Source organism: Triplophysa rosa, linkage group LG18 (genome assembly GCF_024868665.1).
Source record: "Triplophysa rosa linkage group LG18, Trosa_1v2, whole genome shotgun sequence".
NCBI classification, from domain to species: Eukaryota; Metazoa; Chordata; class Actinopteri; order Cypriniformes; family Nemacheilidae; genus Triplophysa; species Triplophysa rosa.
In genome coordinates, this window is record NC_079907.1 from 23837661 (window position 1) to 23856359 (window position 18699).

The window sequence follows — 18699 nt, forward strand, 5'->3', positions numbered from 1 at the left end:
AATGCATCTTCTGTTCCCACACTTTAATTTCTGCAATTTTGCGTGTCTAATACATGCATGGGCAACTTATAACACACCAAAGACACAGAAAAACATGTATTCGTGCCATATGACCCCTTTAATATGTACAGAAACCACTTCAAAGTGGCAATCAAGAAATTAACCAATAACTTTAACCCTCAAAAAACACATGCATCACTATGTGTTTATGTGGCAAAAAGTGCCCACTATAATTAATTGGAAAGCAACACGTGCAGGCATTTTTCACTCGTTCATGAACTTCATGCACACATCACGGTAGGGCTGACCGATATTGGAAAAAACAGACATTGCGATGTTTTTGTTTTTTGCGATATACACTCACCTAAAGGATTATTAGGAACACCATACTAATACGGTGTTTGACCCCCTTTCGCCTTCAGAACTGCCTTAATTCTACGTGGCATTGATTCAACAAGGTGCTGAAAGCATTCTTTAGAAATGTTGGCCCATATTGATAGGATAGCATCTTGCAGTTGATGGAGATTTGTGGGATGCACATCCAGGGCACGAAGCTCCCGTTCCACCACATCCCAAAGATGTTCTATCGGGTTGAGATCTGGTGACTGTGGGGGCCATTCTAGTACAGTGAACTCATTGTCATGTTCAAGAAACCAATTTGAAATGATTCGAGCTTTGTGACATGGTGCATTATCCTGCTGGAAGTAGCCATTAGAGGATGGGTACATGGTGGTCATAAAGGGATGGACATGGTCAGAAACAATGCTCAGGTAGGCCGTGGCATTTAAACGATGCCCAATTGGCACTAAGGGGCCTAAAGTGTGCCAAGAAAACATCCCCCACACCATTACACCACCACCACCAGCCTGCACAGTGGTAACAAGGCATGATGGATCCATGTTCTCATTCTGTTTACGCCAAATTCTGACTCTACCATTTGAATGTCTCAACAGAAATCGAGACTCATCAGACCAGGCAACATTTTTCCAGTCTTCAACTGTCCAATTTTGGTGAGCTCGTGCAAATTGTAGCCTCTTTTTCCTATTTGTAGTGGAGATGAGTGGTACCCGGTGGGGTCTTCTGCTGTTGTAGCCCATCTGCCTCAAGGTTGTGCGTGTTGTGGCTTCACAAATGCTTTGCTGCATACCTCGGTTGTAACGAGTGGTTATTTCAGTCAAAGTTGCTCTTCTATCAGCTTGAATCAGTCGGCCCATTCTCCTCTGACCTCTAGCATCAACAAGGCATTTTCGCCCACAGGACTGCCGCATACTGGATGTTTTTCCCTTTTCACACCATTCTTTGTAAACCCTAGAAATGGTTGTGCGTGAAAATCCCAGTAACTGAGCAGATTGTGAAATACTCAGACCGGCCCGTCTGGCACCAACAACCATGCCACGCTCAAAATTGCTTAAATCACCTTTCTTTCCCATTCTGACATTCAGTTTGGAGTTCAGGAGATTGTCTTGACCAGGACCACACCCCTAAATGCATTGAAGCAACTGCCATGTGATTGGTTGATTAGATAATTGCATTAATGAGAAATTGAACAGGTGTTCCTAATAATCCTTTAGGTGAGTGTATATTGCGATGTGTAGAAATGCAGGAGGACCCTTGGACACTTCATTATCACACTATGGAAATAACATGAATGACAAAATAAGTAATTTAACATTTTATTCAACAATTACAAACCTCTTTTTGAAAACAGTAGTAAACATCTTGTCATAAAATTAGAAAAATGTGATTATGGTAAACACCAACCCCTGAGTGGTTTAAAAAAAAGTATTTGTTATAAAACAAAGTCAAGCTTAACTTATAATAACTAACAACATTTAACTTGTTGAATAATATTTATCAAGAGAACTATTTTGCTCTGCAGACTTTTCTTTGCAACAGTGCTAAAATAAAACAAGTGTTGGTCACTGGCCACTAAACCAAATAAAGATTAAATGAAACTTTTCAACAACTAAAAAAATCTGTTTTCTTTCTTACAACTGTTGCATATAGTAAATATAAATGTTCAAACATACCATTTTGACTTAAGCTTTGATTTAAGCTACTGTATGCATCAATTTGCTCACTCAAGATTAGAGGTTTTTGGCCAAGAATATGTCAGGAAAAGCAGGAATGAACCCAAATGCAGGCAGACGGTGGTGACGGGGTTAAACACAGATATTTATTAATAACAAATAAACACAAAACAAAAACCCACAATGGAGTAACGAAGACCGAACTAAATATAAAAACAGAAACAAAAGTACTTCCCACGAGGGGGCAAAAACAGCAGGACTTACGAGACAAGGAGCACACGAACGAGGTACACGGTACACATGCATACACAGTACAAAACGCAATCCACGAACACAAGACAATGAAACATGAGGACTATTTAAAGGGTAAGACAAACGAGGGATAATGACACAGGGCAGGTGTGGGTAATAAAACACTCAGGGAAAGATAACAAGGAAACGAGAGGGGCAAGGCCAATGACGAGACACTGGAGAGAACGTATATTATTGTCAAAAGGACAATAATATTTTTCTCTCCACACATAACCAAAGGCTTTGTCATGGCTCTGCTACAGGACCAAGAAAAACATGACTAAATGAAGCAGAGCCATGACAGAATACAAGTCTATTCACCATTGCAGGCTTGAGACTCGAACGTTGGCATGTTATTATGTTGCCACTTGCACTAAAAAGCCTCTCTGATGGGGAACTTGTAGCGGGGATAGAAAGATATCTGCGAGCAAGCTTGGCGAGATGTGGAAAGCTTACTCTGTGTGTTTTCCACCATGCAAGTGGATCATGCTCTTTGTCTATAGAAGGTGTTAGCAGGTAGTTGCCTAATTCTGCTTCCACAGCATCCTTAAGAGTCACAGAGGAATCACCCTTTGCTGCAGACCTGCTCAGTTTAAAGAAACTTCCCAGGGACTTCTTGGCTTTTTTTGCGTGGGATGTTTCAGCAACTTCGGGCTCAACCTCAATGCTGCAGCTTGCTGTCTCCTCCTGGCATTCCATCATCTCTGATGCAACTCTGACCTTCACTCTCGGCTTGTTGTCTGCACTGATGAAGTCCAACTTGAACCGGGGGTCCAAACAAGAAGCCACATCTAGCAGCTCCTGAGTAGCATCATCTTTATATTTCTCATTGATGTAGCACAGTATCTCCTTCTTCAGGCTCTTAGTCAGGTCTGTGTCTTCCTCTTGCATTAGCAGCATTGAAGTGTTAAAGAGGTGAAGAACTGGCTTCACATAGGAGACACTAACATAATCTTCTCCTGAGAGTGCATCTGTGAAGTCCAGCAGTGGCCCAAGTGTCTTGCTGACAGATTCCAGGACATCTATATCTTGCCAGGTTGGAATCAGATGCCGTGCCTTCTTGTCCTCAGACAGGACCTGAGTTAAAGCCTTCTGCTGCTCTAAAACCCTGCTGATCATCATTTGTCTGGAACCCCATCTTTTTTGGCATTCTGATATGAGGGAATGTGCTGGTAAATTAAGCTCCTTCTGGACTTTTTCAAGAGCACTTCTGGCCTTCCAGCTGTGAGAAAAGTGACCCACCAGCTTCTTGCAGATACCTGTAGCACGGTCAATGCGTCCATCCTTTTTCACTGCATTTTCTAAGGGGAAAAATAAAAACAAAATCACAAAGATTTTTACATTTAATGATGAAAAACAAATTGCTCATATAACTCTTATTGTATTGAAAATGAATGGGTTATATTATAGCTCTTCATCAAATAATATAATTTGTGAATTATAACTCCTTTACCTCATCAAACCCCAAATAAATGCCATTTGTTTTTGTAAATACAAAAGTTTGCCTTAATAAACTGCTTACAAAACAAACATTTATGATAAGTTGTTGATTTAACTTATTATTAAAATGATTATTATTTCAGTCAGGTCATGCCATAGCAATAGCAACAGCAGTAAAATGCATGGACATAACTTACCGATTGCTAGATGGAGTCTGTGGCCAAAGCACTGCAGCCTCGTCCACTTGTTGAGTGCAGCGGCCTTCACCATGTTCGCCGCATTGTCTGTTGTTATACAGACGAGGCGTCTCTCATCCAGACCCCACGCAGACAGTGCTTCTCTCATCCCCGTTGCGATGTTCTCGCTTGTATGATCCTCTGGGGAAAATGCTGTTTGTAAACAGCGGCTTTTCAGCTGGAAGTCCTCATTAATAAAGTGTATGGTCAGTCTTATGTAGGGCTCCGTTGTTCGGCTGGACCACAGGTCCGTTGTTGCTGCGTAATATGTAACTTGCGATAGCTCAGTTTTCACTTGTAACTTGCATTTCTCGTACAGCTCTGGGATGGCAACTTGAGAAAAATAGGTGCGTGATGGTATAACATAACGCTTGTCAAGTGACCGGATCATGTTTTTAAAACCCTGTTTGTTAACCGTGTTAACTGGTACCATGTCTTTCGCGAGGTGAAATGTTATTGCATCCGTGATATCTTTTTGCCGCTTGGAACTCTTCTCATAGGGTGTAACACTGGAAAACGCGTCTGAAATGGTTTTTTGCTTTGGACGGCAATCGGATCTGGCCTTGCACTTGTCATACAGAGGTTTGTGGTGCAGACTTAAATGATCAAACAAATTAGTCGTGTTTCCATGTTTTGTTGCAACAACTGCAAGACACTGCCGACAGAGTACCTGTTCTTGGTCAACATCATCCTTTCTGTAGCCAAAATATTTCCATATTACTGACGTTGCGTTTCTTTTTGTCTTTCGTGAAGTATTGCGTTTCTTTTTGTCTTTCGTGAAGTATTGCAGAACATACTGTATAATAAGTCCAGCAGCTGTCAAGGATGAGTATGCCAGGGCACAGTGTGTACAGTTTAAAGGTGTGCCGAGGATGAACAGAAGTAGTATAATAATCCTATATTCAGTTGGATTATTATTAAATCATTTAACTGTGCTCTGAATTCAGTTATAGTTATATTTACAAAGTCTTCGAGTCGTCTGTCACCACATGTGTAATCCATGTTGTGAGATTTGAGTTACTCTGGTCCTTTATCGGGCCAAAACCCCCTCACTCACGAGTCATCACATCTCAACGGCAGAATGATTGACAGGTCTCCCTATTCCAGACCTGATTGGTTAAACTGAACCAATAAGGGCTGTGTTAAGGAATAATGTGTTTATGACTGCACTACACATTATTTTTTAACGTTTTGACATAACGTGACTAAATAAAAGCAAATAAAAGGCCAGCTGCTTGGGCGGGTTTTTAATTTCATAAGCAGCCCAAATGCATTTTTCTCCGGTCTAACCTGTTCAAAAGAAGCCCAATTGGGCGGGAACGTTTTTAACTTTAATTTAAAAGTGTATAAAGCTTGTGCAGTTCTAATGTGGATAGGTAAACTGTTCCAGAGTTTAGGTGCGGCAACCGCAAAAGCTTGATCACCCCTGGATTTAATTTTGACTTTGGAACAGTTAACAGCAGTGTTGCCAACTCTTGCAAAACAAATAAGCCCAATATTATTACTTTATTCATGATCATCAATGTTATTTATTGTCAATTATTATTAATGAACGAGCCTGGTTCATTTTAAACTGACACTACCCTGTTTGAAAAACACAAATATAAGTTATTTTACAAAAATTGATTGCAACAAAGCGAGAGGGTACGCACTATGCAGTATAATCTCTGATAACCTGTGAGCAGAAAAGGCCTGGAGAGATGGAAAAGGAGAATAAGATATATTGACCACTGAGGGTAACTGTACCAGCCACACATTTATAATAAAATAGAACGGAACTATATGCATTTGCTATTGATTTTGAATATTTTGATTTATTGATTGAAACTCCTGAAGTTTGCAGATGACACCACAGTCATTGGCCTTATTCAAGATGGTGATGAATCTGCCTACAGAAAGGAGGTTGCTCAGCTGGCTGCCTGGTGTAGTCAAAACAACCTAGAGCTGAATGCATTCAAGACAATGGAGATGATGGTGGATTTCAGAAGGAACCCTCCATCACTTCCTCCCCTCACCATCCTGGACAGCACTGTGGATACTGTGGAGTCATTCAGGTTCCTGGGCTCCACCATCTCTCAGGACCTGAAGTGGGAGTCCCACATAGACTCCATTGTAAAGAAGGCCCAGCAGAGGTTATACTTCCTCCGTCAATTGAGGAAGTTCAACCTACCACAGGAGCTACTGACCCAGTTCTACTCAGTGGTCATCGAATCTGTTCTGTGCACTTCAATTACTGTTTGGTATGGCTCGGCCACCAAATCAGACCTACGAAGACTACAACGGACAGTTCGTAGTGCTGAGAAAATTATTGGTGCTCCTCTGCCCACACTTCAGGACCTGTACGATTCCAGAGTGAAAAACAGGGCAAGAAAAATCATCATTGACTCCACACACCCAGCACACAAACTCTTTGATCTGCTGCCCTCTGGCCGGCGCTTTAGAGCACCAAACACCAGGACTTCCAGACACAGAAGCAGCTTCTTCCCCCAGGCAATCTCCCTCCTAAACAGATAACTGCTCCTTAAGAGCAATATTCCACTTCCACTACTCCTATAGTGTGCACTATAGTGCCTTATTATATCTACATCTTATGTATACATGTATATAACACTACCTCTACTTACTAAATTATCCATTTGCACAAGTGTACATACAATCTGTTAATGTGTTTATTCTACTATATACTACCCTGTACAATGTCTCTTATATGTTATTATCCCCCATTTTCTGTAAAATAGTCTTTATTTTATATATGCACAATTTAGAATCTTTTAGACTGTAAATCGTATTATATTGTATTGTCATTGTGTTGAATGTCTGTACTAGAAGCTTCCAACACCAAAGAAAATTCCTTGTGTGTGCAAGCACACTTGGCAATAAAGCTCTTCTGATTCTGATTCTGATTCTGATTCTGATTTACTTGTATTGATCATTGCAGAATCTAATCGTGACAGATGTAATACATTTAGTTTAGTTGGTGGGGAAAAGGAGGCAGTGTGTTTGAGAACAAATTATGCCATACACGTGCTTAGACTTGAATAAGGCTGTGTAGCCAAAACGGATAGATCTACACTTTAAACATGTTTAATGATGTAGCCCGGTTAATTAAGTGCTTTTTATCTTTACTATACGAGTGTCTTGGAGTATTTCAAGTTTTTAGTTTGATATTTAGTAGGGATGCAACAATACAGCTCAATATGTTCAATACGTACCTCGGTTTTTTCCCCCCACGGTTTTCGGTTCGGTTCTGTTGTGATGGCTTGGCACATTAAAGGGTTTGTTCATTATTCTTTGCTTATGTGACAGGAACAGTAAAAAGTTAAGAAGGAAAAAAACTATTTTATTGCACTTATCTTAAATTTACTTGACTTGCTTTATTATCTTTAAGCAATAATCAACTTTTACAAATTCCTGGTGTATTGAATAAATGTAAAGGTTAACACTGGCAGCTCACAGAAGTTCTTGGTTTAGCTACTGTTCATCAACATGCCCGTAAAATAGGCTTCTTGAAGAGGTTTTGAGCATCAGAGTATTTAAGCAAACTTGCGATTTCTGTAATGGAAGTAAACAGACAAATGTGCGGTGCGTGTTTAACACTGCAAACAATAGCGCTCAATGGGAAAGGCAAAAGATTATATATAAGGTGCACCACTGCCATTGCAATAAATTGGAAGAAATGCAACGCTAAGGCCCTGTCCCAAATGGCGCACTTCGTGTGGACTTGCGGTCTCGTGGACTTAAATTGCACGTGCTTGCCAAGTTTACGAGTCCGTAGGGTGTCCCATTCAGAAGTCTGCTCGCGAGCGCCTCCTTTGTTTATTTTATATTACTTGTATAAAATTACATTAAAGGTGCAGTGAACTGGCCGTTTTTATTGTTTCATACTATTGTCTGATGTCTACTTATGACGTTCGCGTGGTTTTTACATTTGAAAACATCAAAATCAATAAGTAATAGGTAGGGGTGTAACGGTTCAAAATTACTCACGGTTCGGTTTTTGTCACGGTTTTAGGGTCACGGTTTCGGTTCGGTTCGATTTGTGCTATGTTCAGGGAAAAGGGACTACTGACAAATAAAAATAAGAACAAATAATCAAGCTACAAGTAACAGCACCAATAAAACAACAGAGCAAAGCAGAAAATGAAATAAGATACTGTATATACTGTATACCTTTTAAGGTAGAAATGGATTAAAGTTAGGGATGCACCGATACCATTTTTTAAAGACCGAGTATGAATACCGATACTTTTTCTGGTACTCACTGATACCGATACCTATAACCGATGCCTGTATAAGGTACAATTATGTTAATAAACCAGTATCTTACTGGTACATTTTTTTTTCTTTTGTTTTTAGGTCTACTTAAATTTAAGTACTATTTTTAAATTAAGTTAACCGAACTTTTATTTTGATGGATCACCGCAAATGGTGTTTGTTATGTGTTCGTGTCCTCGTGCAGTGAAACGCTGGCGCTGAAAGCTTCACAAGCACAATGCGTTCAGGTTCAGTACATGCAACCGCACCACTCTTTCACACACAGTCACGCAAAACAAGCAGAATACATATATTTTTTTTAAGATTTATTTTTGGCGTTTTTGCCTTTTTATTTGACAGACAGAGATTCTCCAGAGAGGACAGGAAGTGAAGTGGATGAGAGAGGGGGGGGGTAGGGTCGGGAAAGGACCACGAGCCGGGATTCGAACTCGGGTCGCCCGGGACGTACCGGCGCCATATGTCGGAGCATGAACCACTCGACCACCTGGCTCCGACCAGAATACATATTTAAGCAGTATCTGAATATTTCGTTAGCTGTTAGCGGTTCAGTGCTAATTTCTTGTTAGGAAATAATACATTTGCCAGATTCCGTGTCATTCCGTGTTGTACAGCAAATTCTGTTTTTATGCCTGGATTCCTCTATTCCGTCTGTGTTTTCCGCATTGCGGAAATCATAGGGCTCTATGTATGTCACGTGAGGTATCGGTCTTTGGTATCGGTGTGTCATTACGAGTGCGAGTACATGAGCTTGGTATTGGGCCGATACTGGTATCGGTGCATCCCTAATTAAAGTAATCAAATAAAACATAACATTGCATATGTACAAATGAAATAAAGATGAATCATAATTGAAGTTACAGAAGCTATTGAGTCACAAGCAGTGAGTGATTTCCTTGACTTTTAACAGACAGCAGGAATATGCTGCTGTCGCTTTAAGAGGAATGAAACGGATCCAGTACACTGATACTGTACACATGCGTTGTTTTTCGTCTGTTTCATCCGTTCACTTAAGGCATAACCTACTATGTTTGTTAAGATACTCGACAAGAGGGGCATGTTGACCTACTTCGTGTGTGAATTTGTCCGTTTAAGCGCTTCAAAGACAACTCCATATTTGCGCCATGTCTGAGACTTTCCTTGTGCGCACTTCGGATCTTCTCACAGCGCGCAAGCGAGTTTTATTGTGCATCATCTTGCACATAAATGTTTAAATTGGCAAGGCTTGAATGAGTGTAGTAACAGCAACATGTGCTATACAGGTCTCACCTGCACTCGCGCGCTCACAACACCCGGGTGATGAAAGCATAAATGACTGTACAGCATACGTCAATCCTATTGAAATTTGTCTACGTTATTTGATTTGTTGTAGGTATTAAATGTGTATCCATCAACAAACATACATTAGCTGAACTTTGTCATTATAAATTATAAATGCGTCATCAGATTTAAGATGAGCCGCTTTGTACCGCGTGCCGAACCGTTGGTGGAGAACCCTGCGGTTCAATTTTTTACCGAGAACCGTTACACCACTAGTAATAGGCTATTTTCTACCCTGGCTTTGAGGCCGGCTGGAGAAACGCTCGGTTTTTAAGAGCGGGCCGCATAGAAGACTTGGAAGTAAACGCCCACTGCTATGATTGGATAGCAGCTTGCGTAGTTGACTTAGTTGGAGCCTTCTGTGAATTTGTTTAGACATGTAACGTTACGTAACGTGATTTTACTCAAATTTACGGACTTATTTCCCGGATGTGATGGCAAGACTTTGTGTATAGTTTGTATGGCCTATAGTTGTATGGTGTTTAGTGATGTATGACCGTACCTGTCAGCATTTAAGACCCGCAAACCGGACAGAAGATCACCGCGATCGCGGGTCTCAAATGTTATAGTTTTCATGATAAATAAACAAACGGAAGACTCCCGGCCAAAACGACAGTGTTGGCAGATATGGATATGACCCAGCACCAGAAATAATATCAAAACACTTCAAAACAGCCTCCATTATTCGCAAACGGTGGATAAAACCTTGAAAAATGATATATGAGCCCGCCAAATCACAGAGATGCCGATTACAATTATTACAAATGACTAGAGGTCCCCAGGTAATACTATCAGGGCATATCAACCGATCTCTAACAAAGCAGTAGTGAGGCATAGTACAAATATATTTTACTCACATAAGATTGCTGCGCCATTCCTATCCAGAGGTGGACAATAACGAAGTAAATCTACCTGAGTACTGTACTTAAGTACACTTTTTGAGTATCTGTACTTTACTTGAGTATTATTTTTTCTGAGTACTTGTACTTTAACTTCACTACATTTGAAAGACAAATATTATACTTTTTACTCCACTACATTTATAAAAAGGTCCAAAAGTAGAAAATGCTTTCTATGCAGCGGGGTTTCCTGTGTGCGCAATTTATCTGGCTTGCGATCTGCCAGGACCTTTTACTGTTGCCAATAGGGATGGGCGATATTATATCGTTTGCGATATACCGGTAGAAATTCCCCACACGATAGGAATTAGTCTTCCCGCGATATAAACGATAAATTCTAGTTGATGACGTCATCCCCTCTCTTTGTAGATATCTTTGTGAGACCCATTCACAGCTCACATGTGAAGTGAAAACGGGTATAGCGGAGGGCGGACGTGAAGCTGAGAAAGAGTTTGCACTAAAGCTCTAAATCTCGTTTAGGTTGGCACTGTAGATGCGTCCGAGTTAATGTTTAGTTTCACTTTCGTTTTATTTAATTCGTTTGTTAAGTATTCGTTGATAGTCATAATGCGTTACACCACAACATTTAGTTTGGCTAAAAGTATTTATTTAAACATTCGTTAGATGTTATGTGCGCGCGCGTAGTTTAGTATGATTTCTTGCTTGTTATATACAGGATGAACGGAGCGTCCCGTGCGCAGCTCGCGCCCACATGTGCTTTCATAGCGACACAGCGCGCACAGCACTGCTGCCTGTTTACATACAGTACAATGCGAGTTTGTATTACGTTATTTTAAATACGTTTATGAGCGTATAAAAGCATGGATTATTTAATTAGATTTCTTTTACCCGCATTTTTCTGTTCTCTTTCTGTAGCGCGAGTCATAGACAGATTCAGTGTATGTTGCTGTGAGAAGAGAAGGTTCACACAGTTCAAGAGAGAGTGATTGACAGCGTGATGCGATCGATTGTTTCCACCCAACAATAGAATATATACAGTTTTAGGTATGACATGATGTGTTTATTGAGCTTTAGTTCATTTAACTTTTCTTTACTACAACCTTTTGAAGTCGAATCTCACTATTACATTTTATATTTACAAAAAACTGTAGGTATATTTTAGGAGCTGTTTGATTTGGGGTAAGTTTTACTTTTTGATAATATTTGTTTTTCTGAGGGTCTAGACTACATGCAGCTACTATCACTTGACGCAAAAAACAGCGGTGGATGACATTATGGATATATCGTCATTTTTATCGTTATCGCAAGAAATACCAGGAATTATCGTGATAAAGTTTTAGGGCCATATCGCCCATCCCTAGTTGCCAAGTATTTCAGTTTTTCTATGCTCGCCGTTTTCCGGCAAGCTTTGAATGGCCATTTGGCAGTTTTTTAACGGAAATCTGGCAACTCTGGGATCTTCCCCGCTAAACTAATGTAAACGTAGGCGCTGCTACACCGTTGATAGCGCTCTAAAAAGGCAAATAGAACATTAAAAGACGAAAAAGGCACATGTTAAAGTGTGGTGTAATCATCTGTGGGTTACGATCAGTCAAAGATCGTAGAAACATTGTCATGAAAATGATCGGCATAACGGCTAAACGGTAAATAAGCATCACATACACCTTGAGCTACACGTGCGTGTTAACTTCTGATCTGCTGCTGTATCATTTAAAGCGATTTGGAAAATGAATGATGTTTTTACTGAAGTAACTATAGTTGAAGTATTCCTGTTGAAATAAAAACAATAGAACCCTGCCCAAAATACAACATAAAATGTAATGGATTTAATGGTTATAATGGGAATTGTACTATGGATACTTGTTGTCTACTTGTATGTGATGGATTCTATTGATGGGATGGTAAATCCTATTGGAATAAAACCCAAAACACACTACAAAGAGGAATTTAATTCAAAAATCTCATTCTAATTAAAAAATTCATTGTTTTTTTCAGCAGGGATGGTATTTGCAGTAAAACCACAGTATCCACAAATTTACCATTTTCTATATATAGGAACCATACTCCAATTAATAATCTTTAGTAAAACCACAGCAACTAAACATATAATGAACATAGTTCATTATACTAGCTATAGTTTACAGTATGTTTGTAGTTAAATTATGGTAATACAAATGGTAATAAATCCAACAAACACATGGCTTCTACACTTGACTATTTACAAGAACCTTACTACTTACTGGTAAATTGCTGCTAAAACTGGTAAAGGGAATATACAAAATAAAAGAACACTGCTCATAAATACATATAGGCCTAGGGGGCTAATGAGGATAATTAGGCTAAATGATCATACAGGATTATATCTAAACTAAACACATATGTGCTAAACATATGAAGCTCTTAAAGGAGTTGCTCACTGCAAAATTGGCCCCCATTGACTTTCCAAAGTAGGAATAAAATTTACTATGGAAAGTCAATGGGGGCAAATTTTGAAGTGAACTACTCCTTTAATACAACTGATACTGTGAGCTACTCGGTGTATTCAGTAGGTTGCTTCAGAAGCATAAGGTATACGACAGTAAAACAATGCACAACTGTCATAAAGGAAATATACTTTTAATACTTGAGTACTTTTAAAAGCACGTACTTCTGTACTTTTACTCAAGTAAGAATCTGTCTTTACAACTTTTACTTGTAGTGGAGTAATATTTGACCAGTAGTATCTGTACTTTCACTCAAGTAAGGAAGTTGTGTACTTCGTCCACCTCTGTTCCTATCGGATCCAATATGGACGGCACAGCACTGCATTTTAATTTTAGTCTCTCCGCAAAGACTTGTTCAAGGAATCCGTATTGAAATGAAGCGAACAAACGCTCAATGTTTTCCCCACGTGAGCTGCAACGTCTTTAAAAATGAACTTCAAGCACGCATTCCTACTGTCGGAATCCAAAGGAAGGTTATGCAGCGACTGTGTTCTTCCACAACCAGGCACTGCACAATATTTTGCGATCTTTAATGGCATGATGCTTACACTCGCTCTATCTGGTTCCATGCAGCTTGTGTTCAGTACTGTCATGCGCGAACCAGTGGGCGGGGCTCGAGAAGTAGGCGTTGATATTCTTCTGTGGAGGCGGTGTTCAACCTATCATAGATAGGTGCATTCCAGGACCTGCCGTTCGTTGAGCCTCGTGTCAATAACAGTTGTTATTTCAGTAACAAGGGCGTTTTCAGGTCTGACACTTACAGGATGATACGATTCCCTCTTATATAACAAAAGCTCGGGTTAAAATTGTGGTCCTAGTTCACTACACCTTTAAAACAAACTACTGTAGGAACCATATGTGGCAATATTGTGTAATTTTGTTGTTCACCATTAGGTGGCACTGTAAATAAGTGAATAAGTGGGTGCAGCTAAATTAGAGGAACAGGTGTTTCCATGTATGGGGGAAGCACACAGTTTTGTGACCGTGACCTTTGGAACATAACTGTGTTTATTTTGTTTTGTGTCAATTATCCTAGCTGTCAACCTTCGTTTTGGCAGGGAGTCTCCCGTTTTTCACTACCATCTCCCAGGCTGCTACCCTCCCATTTTGTTATTTCTCCCGTAAAACTCCTGTATTTCAGTTATTTCTCCTTTTAAACTCCCGGCCCAACGGGAACTGCAACGCGTTCGCAGGAACAGGATATGGCTCCGTGTCATTGAGCCACTAGGCTGAGGCGCCCTTAGGTAGGTGAAATGGAACGGTAGCCGAAGAGGAGTAGAGAGGATTCACTGCTAAAAACTTTCTCTTATTACACCAGTAAAGGTCCGCAGATTCCACTCCGTGTTTTCCATTTAACGCTTGCTCCTCACATCAACAGGTAGATGCAGTAGAGTGAGTCTACATTACAGCTAGTGCTGGATCTGCAGAAGTAATATTTTCATCGTTTTTAAAGTATGTCTGTCTGTAATGTATTGTTTTTGCTATTGGTCTACTGTAACAGTATTTTTGGAAGTCTGCCTGAAACCTATCTTTTACCTACCTATCACCACATAAGCTGTTGTTGTTACACTTTCTATGCCTTTAAAAAAAAACGCATTATGAAAAGAGTGTTGTGTTCTGCAGACAACTTTGAATAAATACAGGTAATATAGTACTGGTAAATACATCCATTCATGTAAATAAAATATATAAACTTTCTGCTAACTAATAAACAAAGTTAAAACAACCGAACTATGGGACACGTGAAGGGACAAACTGCTCGTGCTTTTTTAAACTGCATTTAGATGTATTTAATTTCTGACGTTGAGATCTATGGCAAAATGTAAATATTAAATTAAATTAAATGATACCTTGTAGATATACCTTTCATGGATTCATGGCCCTGTGAGCTGCATTACAGTCTGTCTTATTATTCTGAATAAATATACCAATTTACATTTAAGAATTTCACATGAAAATTATGTTATGTCAGATATAAAGTAATTAAAAGATTTATAACAGAGGGGTGCCTACAACCCCATTCCCCCCTCCCCGATCGCGGGTCTCCCGGATTTTGGTACCCAAATGTTGACAGGTATATCAATTATTGCTCACTCCCTGCACACGATTCATCTCTGACTTCAATGGAAAGTCGCTACAACTACTCAACAGATATAGATTCTTTGCAGAGGTCTACCGGAAGTTAGGTTTGGGCCGCATAATGTTTGTTTATTTTGTGGCAGCTGAAACCGTAACAAAAGTTAATGGGAAGATGATCTCGCTAAAAATGCATCTCTCTCTCTCTCTCTCTCTTCTTTCTGTGGGTTTAGAGCTGGATATGGCGTTGTGGATTCAGGCTCAGCAGTTACAGGGGGACGCCCTGCATCAGATGCAGTCCTTGTACGGGCAGCATTTCCCCATCGAGGTGCGGCACTATCTGGCGCAGTGGCTGGAAGCTCAGCCGTGGTAAGTGTTCATGCTCTGCTGTCTTCTGAAATTTGCTCTGAGACATGAGACACAAAACAAACTGTGCTTTGCAGGGACGCTTTAGACCTGGAGAACCAGCAAGATGAGTTTAAAGCCAAGCGACTGTTGGATAGTCTGATCCAGGAGTTACAGAGGAGGGCAGAACATCAGATGGGAGAAGATGGCTTTCTGCTCAAGATCAAACTGGGTCATTATGCTTCACAGCTGAAGGTACAACACCCATGGTAACTGAACTCAAGGGGCCATACACCTGGTGCAATGCGGTGCCAGGCGCGACTCAAGTGTTTTTTGCTAGTTTCAGGCTAACGCAGTTATCATTTTCACACCATACGCCACGTTGTTTAAATACCAAATGCATTTGCGGCCATGGGTGCACCCATGCTATTTTGAGGACACTGAAATAGACTGCCCTATTGACCAACTATACCTGGTCTAAAGTCAATGCCGCAGTATTTTTTTGGTTATTTAAAGAGCGTGTTAGTAATATGCGCCTATAGAATGCGCGTACACTCTTAGTATACACGGAGGGACGCGCAGCAGCACACAAACAAGCCAAATATTAGAAATGAAAGGACTAAAATATAAAAGGTAATTATTGTGTACCTAAAAAAATCTGACTTGTCCTGTAGATGGTTTGCTCGTGCGCTAGGTTAAAGTGCGTGAGCAGACCATCTACAGGACAAGTCAGATTATTATCTTTATGTATGCAATAATAATCTGTGCTATTTTCCTCGCTACAAAAGCGTTTCCATCATGTACATAGCAAATCCGCCATGGCGCGAGCGTAGCTGTCTCTTAAAGCAGGGCTCTAGAGTGCGACCTTATTTCTCAATGGTGCGACTAAAAAAAATCTGAAGTCGCACCGGTGCGACCAGCCGTTCGAGCGAGAAAAAAAGTCTCCGCGACTCTGAAAGTCTCCCTGTGATTCAACAACAGACACATTAGGCCCATATCGTGGTCTAAACCAATCAGAGATAGTGAAGGGCGGACCCCCCTCTGATTGGCCGTGGTCCAGATCTCCTGTACGTGTGTGTACCAGAGGTCGCGTTAAATGAAAATTCTCTCTTTTTTACCAGTGACGGAAAAATCTGAAGGCCGTCCGTCCGTCATTTTGACGGATTACAATGAGGGCAATTTGTAACTCCCCGTTTCCCTTCATTAGAGCGTGATATGCTCGCGAAGGGACATGCGTGTTTTCACCTACTGACTAGACATATGTGATGCGATCTGGGAAAACCCGTCGGATGTCGCGCTGGGACACCTATCAAAGTAAACCACATAATATGAAGAATGAAGGAGTATCAATGCACATTTCCCGCCAGTCCTGTGTAAACTACAGCATGCAAAGTTTTTTCATACAATGTTTTCGTGAGATGACAGAGCTCCCCGGTCAGCTGCTCATGCGAGCTGGACCGCGATCGCCAGAGGTGGGTAGTAACGCGCTACATTTACTTCGTTACATTTACTTGAGTAACATTTTGGAAAATATGTACTTTTTAAGTAAAATTAAAAGTGTGTACTTTTACTCTTACTTGAGTAAATTTCTAATAGAAAATCTGTACTTTTACTTCGTTACATAACTTGCATTGCGTGACGTTCCTTCGTTCCTTAATTTTAAAATATGCTTTTTAAAACGCGTTGTTTATTTCAAGGTTGTCGTCTCTTTTTCGCATTCCCGAGTGATCGATTCTTTTGAGTCGATTCTTTTGAAAGCATTAATTGAACAATGGGCAAAACCATTTGAATAGGCTAATGAATCAGTTCAAATGATTTGTTCAGTTCGCAGCGGCACGATCTGAATCATCTGAGGCAGGATTACTCACTCCTCGTAGCGCGAAACTTAAGAACACGCAGAACACAAAGAGCGTTGGATGAAGTGGATATTAATCTATATCTATACAATCAAAACTGCAAATGTGTCATATTGTTTGCCAGCAATGATATATGCCCACCATATGCGCGCACCCGCGCGACCTGTTCGTCAGACACAGCAACATGCGCGTTACCTGTCAGACACAGAGACGTGGGCTTGCAGAAATATACATTTGAAGAACAGAAGGAAGAAAACTTGTTGATGGGCGTGTGGTTCACTGTTTACTGTTTATTTACAAGTAAGAGCGTTTAACAACACACACGTGACACAACACGAGAAAACATGAGCTTTGTTCAAAAATGTGTATTTCATTTAAGAGAACACTGCAGATGTTCTAGATCATCTTAGGAAATGCTCTGAGTTTAGTTCATGCTTTAGTTTGACATGGTCTATTATTCTAAATAAGTTGTGTAAACTACATTGACATCAGGACTAGATGAAATTTACAGAAATGCTTGTCTCTTCTGCATTTGTCTATTCTTTAGTCTCTAGTATATTGCAAAGATATCTGTTTATGATAATTAAAAATATTGATTAAAATGTAATATTAAAATATTGGCGTTAATATTAATTTTATGTAGTAGGCCTATATAATCAGATACAAAGTAACTAAGTAACTAGCTACTTGAGTAGTTTTTTCATTGCATACTTTTTTACTTTTACTCAAGTAATTTTTAAAATAGTGACTTTTACTTTTACTTGAGTAACAATTTCTCTAGTTACTTGTACTTTTACTTGAGTAAAGATTTTGGCTACTCTACCCACCTCTGGCGATCGCAAAACATACAAGGGATGATCAAAAGTCCAGACACTATGCACATGATAAACAAGGTAAAACTTGCATCACTGCATATTAGTTGTTGTCCGTAATGTTTGCTAGTTTCCCTGTGTAGTGATAATGGCAGAGCTCTCGTTCTTTAAGTGTGCCATGCACCATTTTCCTTACTTTCGTTTTATTCAAACGGTTTTGTACAGTATTTTTATAGACTTTCAACACTAGGAAATGTTTTTTTTATTAAATTGTTATTAGAGTAAGTCTTTTACCACTGTAAAGTGACTTTTACTTGTGATACTGGACTGTTGTGCTTTTATTTTCATCACTTAAACCCGTTTTCCTCCAAATTCCGTTCCTGAAAATCCTAGCGCTTCAGCCGACCTCAGCCATAACTTTTGTTACATACACAAGGTATGAGCAAAATAAAAACTGATTTGGAAAGGGCTTGAATATGGTATCAAAAACAGTAATATATAAATTTGCACCGTGTGTTAGGTTTTCCCAGATCGAATCACATATGAACATAAACATTAAAACATTAAATATATAGATGAATATAAACAACAACGGCTTTATTGGGCATTCAGTTGTATTAAAATACAACAAGTTCCGAGACGCAAGTACAGCGTGATGACGTCACGAACATACTAATT

At 39.9% G+C, this 18699-nt stretch overlaps 2 protein-coding genes across 2 annotated transcripts in view; one reads left to right on the top strand and one right to left on the bottom strand.

Moving 5' to 3' along the window:
- Positions 1-18699, top strand: part of stat5b (signal transducer and activator of transcription 5b) — a 56318-nt gene that overhangs the window by 4828 nt on the left and 32791 nt on the right. Inside the window, exons 2-3 of the mRNA XM_057357729.1 lie at positions 15242-15377; positions 15452-15608. Coding sequence (XP_057213712.1) covers positions 15250-15377; positions 15452-15608 — 285 coding nt within the window. The 5' untranslated portion in view covers positions 15242-15249. The remainder of the gene's footprint in view (positions 1-15241; positions 15378-15451; positions 15609-18699) is intronic.
- On the bottom strand, positions 265-4914 carry LOC130568794 (E3 SUMO-protein ligase ZBED1-like). The gene is made up of 3 exons (XM_057357840.1): positions 3959-4914; positions 2778-3622; positions 265-303 (listed from the first exon to the last, which is right to left on the bottom strand). Exons 1-3 carry the CDS (start codon positions 4428-4430, stop codon positions 265-267), a joined length of 1356 nt encoding a protein of 451 aa, XP_057213823.1. The 5' UTR covers positions 4431-4914.

Excerpts from the sequence above, each read along its gene's own strand:
- LOC130568794 (XM_057357840.1), bottom strand. The coding sequence starts at position 4,430 with ATGGTACCAGTTAACACGGTTAACAAACAGGGTTTTAAAAACATGATC. Across the intron at positions 3,623-3,958 it reads CAGACTCCATCTAGCAATCG|AAAATGCAGTGAAAAAGGAT; the intron begins GTAAGTTATGTC and ends TTTTCCCCTTAG. Across the intron at positions 304-2,777 it reads CATGGTGGAAAACACACAGA|CCCTACCGTGATGTGTGCAT; the intron begins GTAAGCTTTCCA and ends AATATCGGTCAG.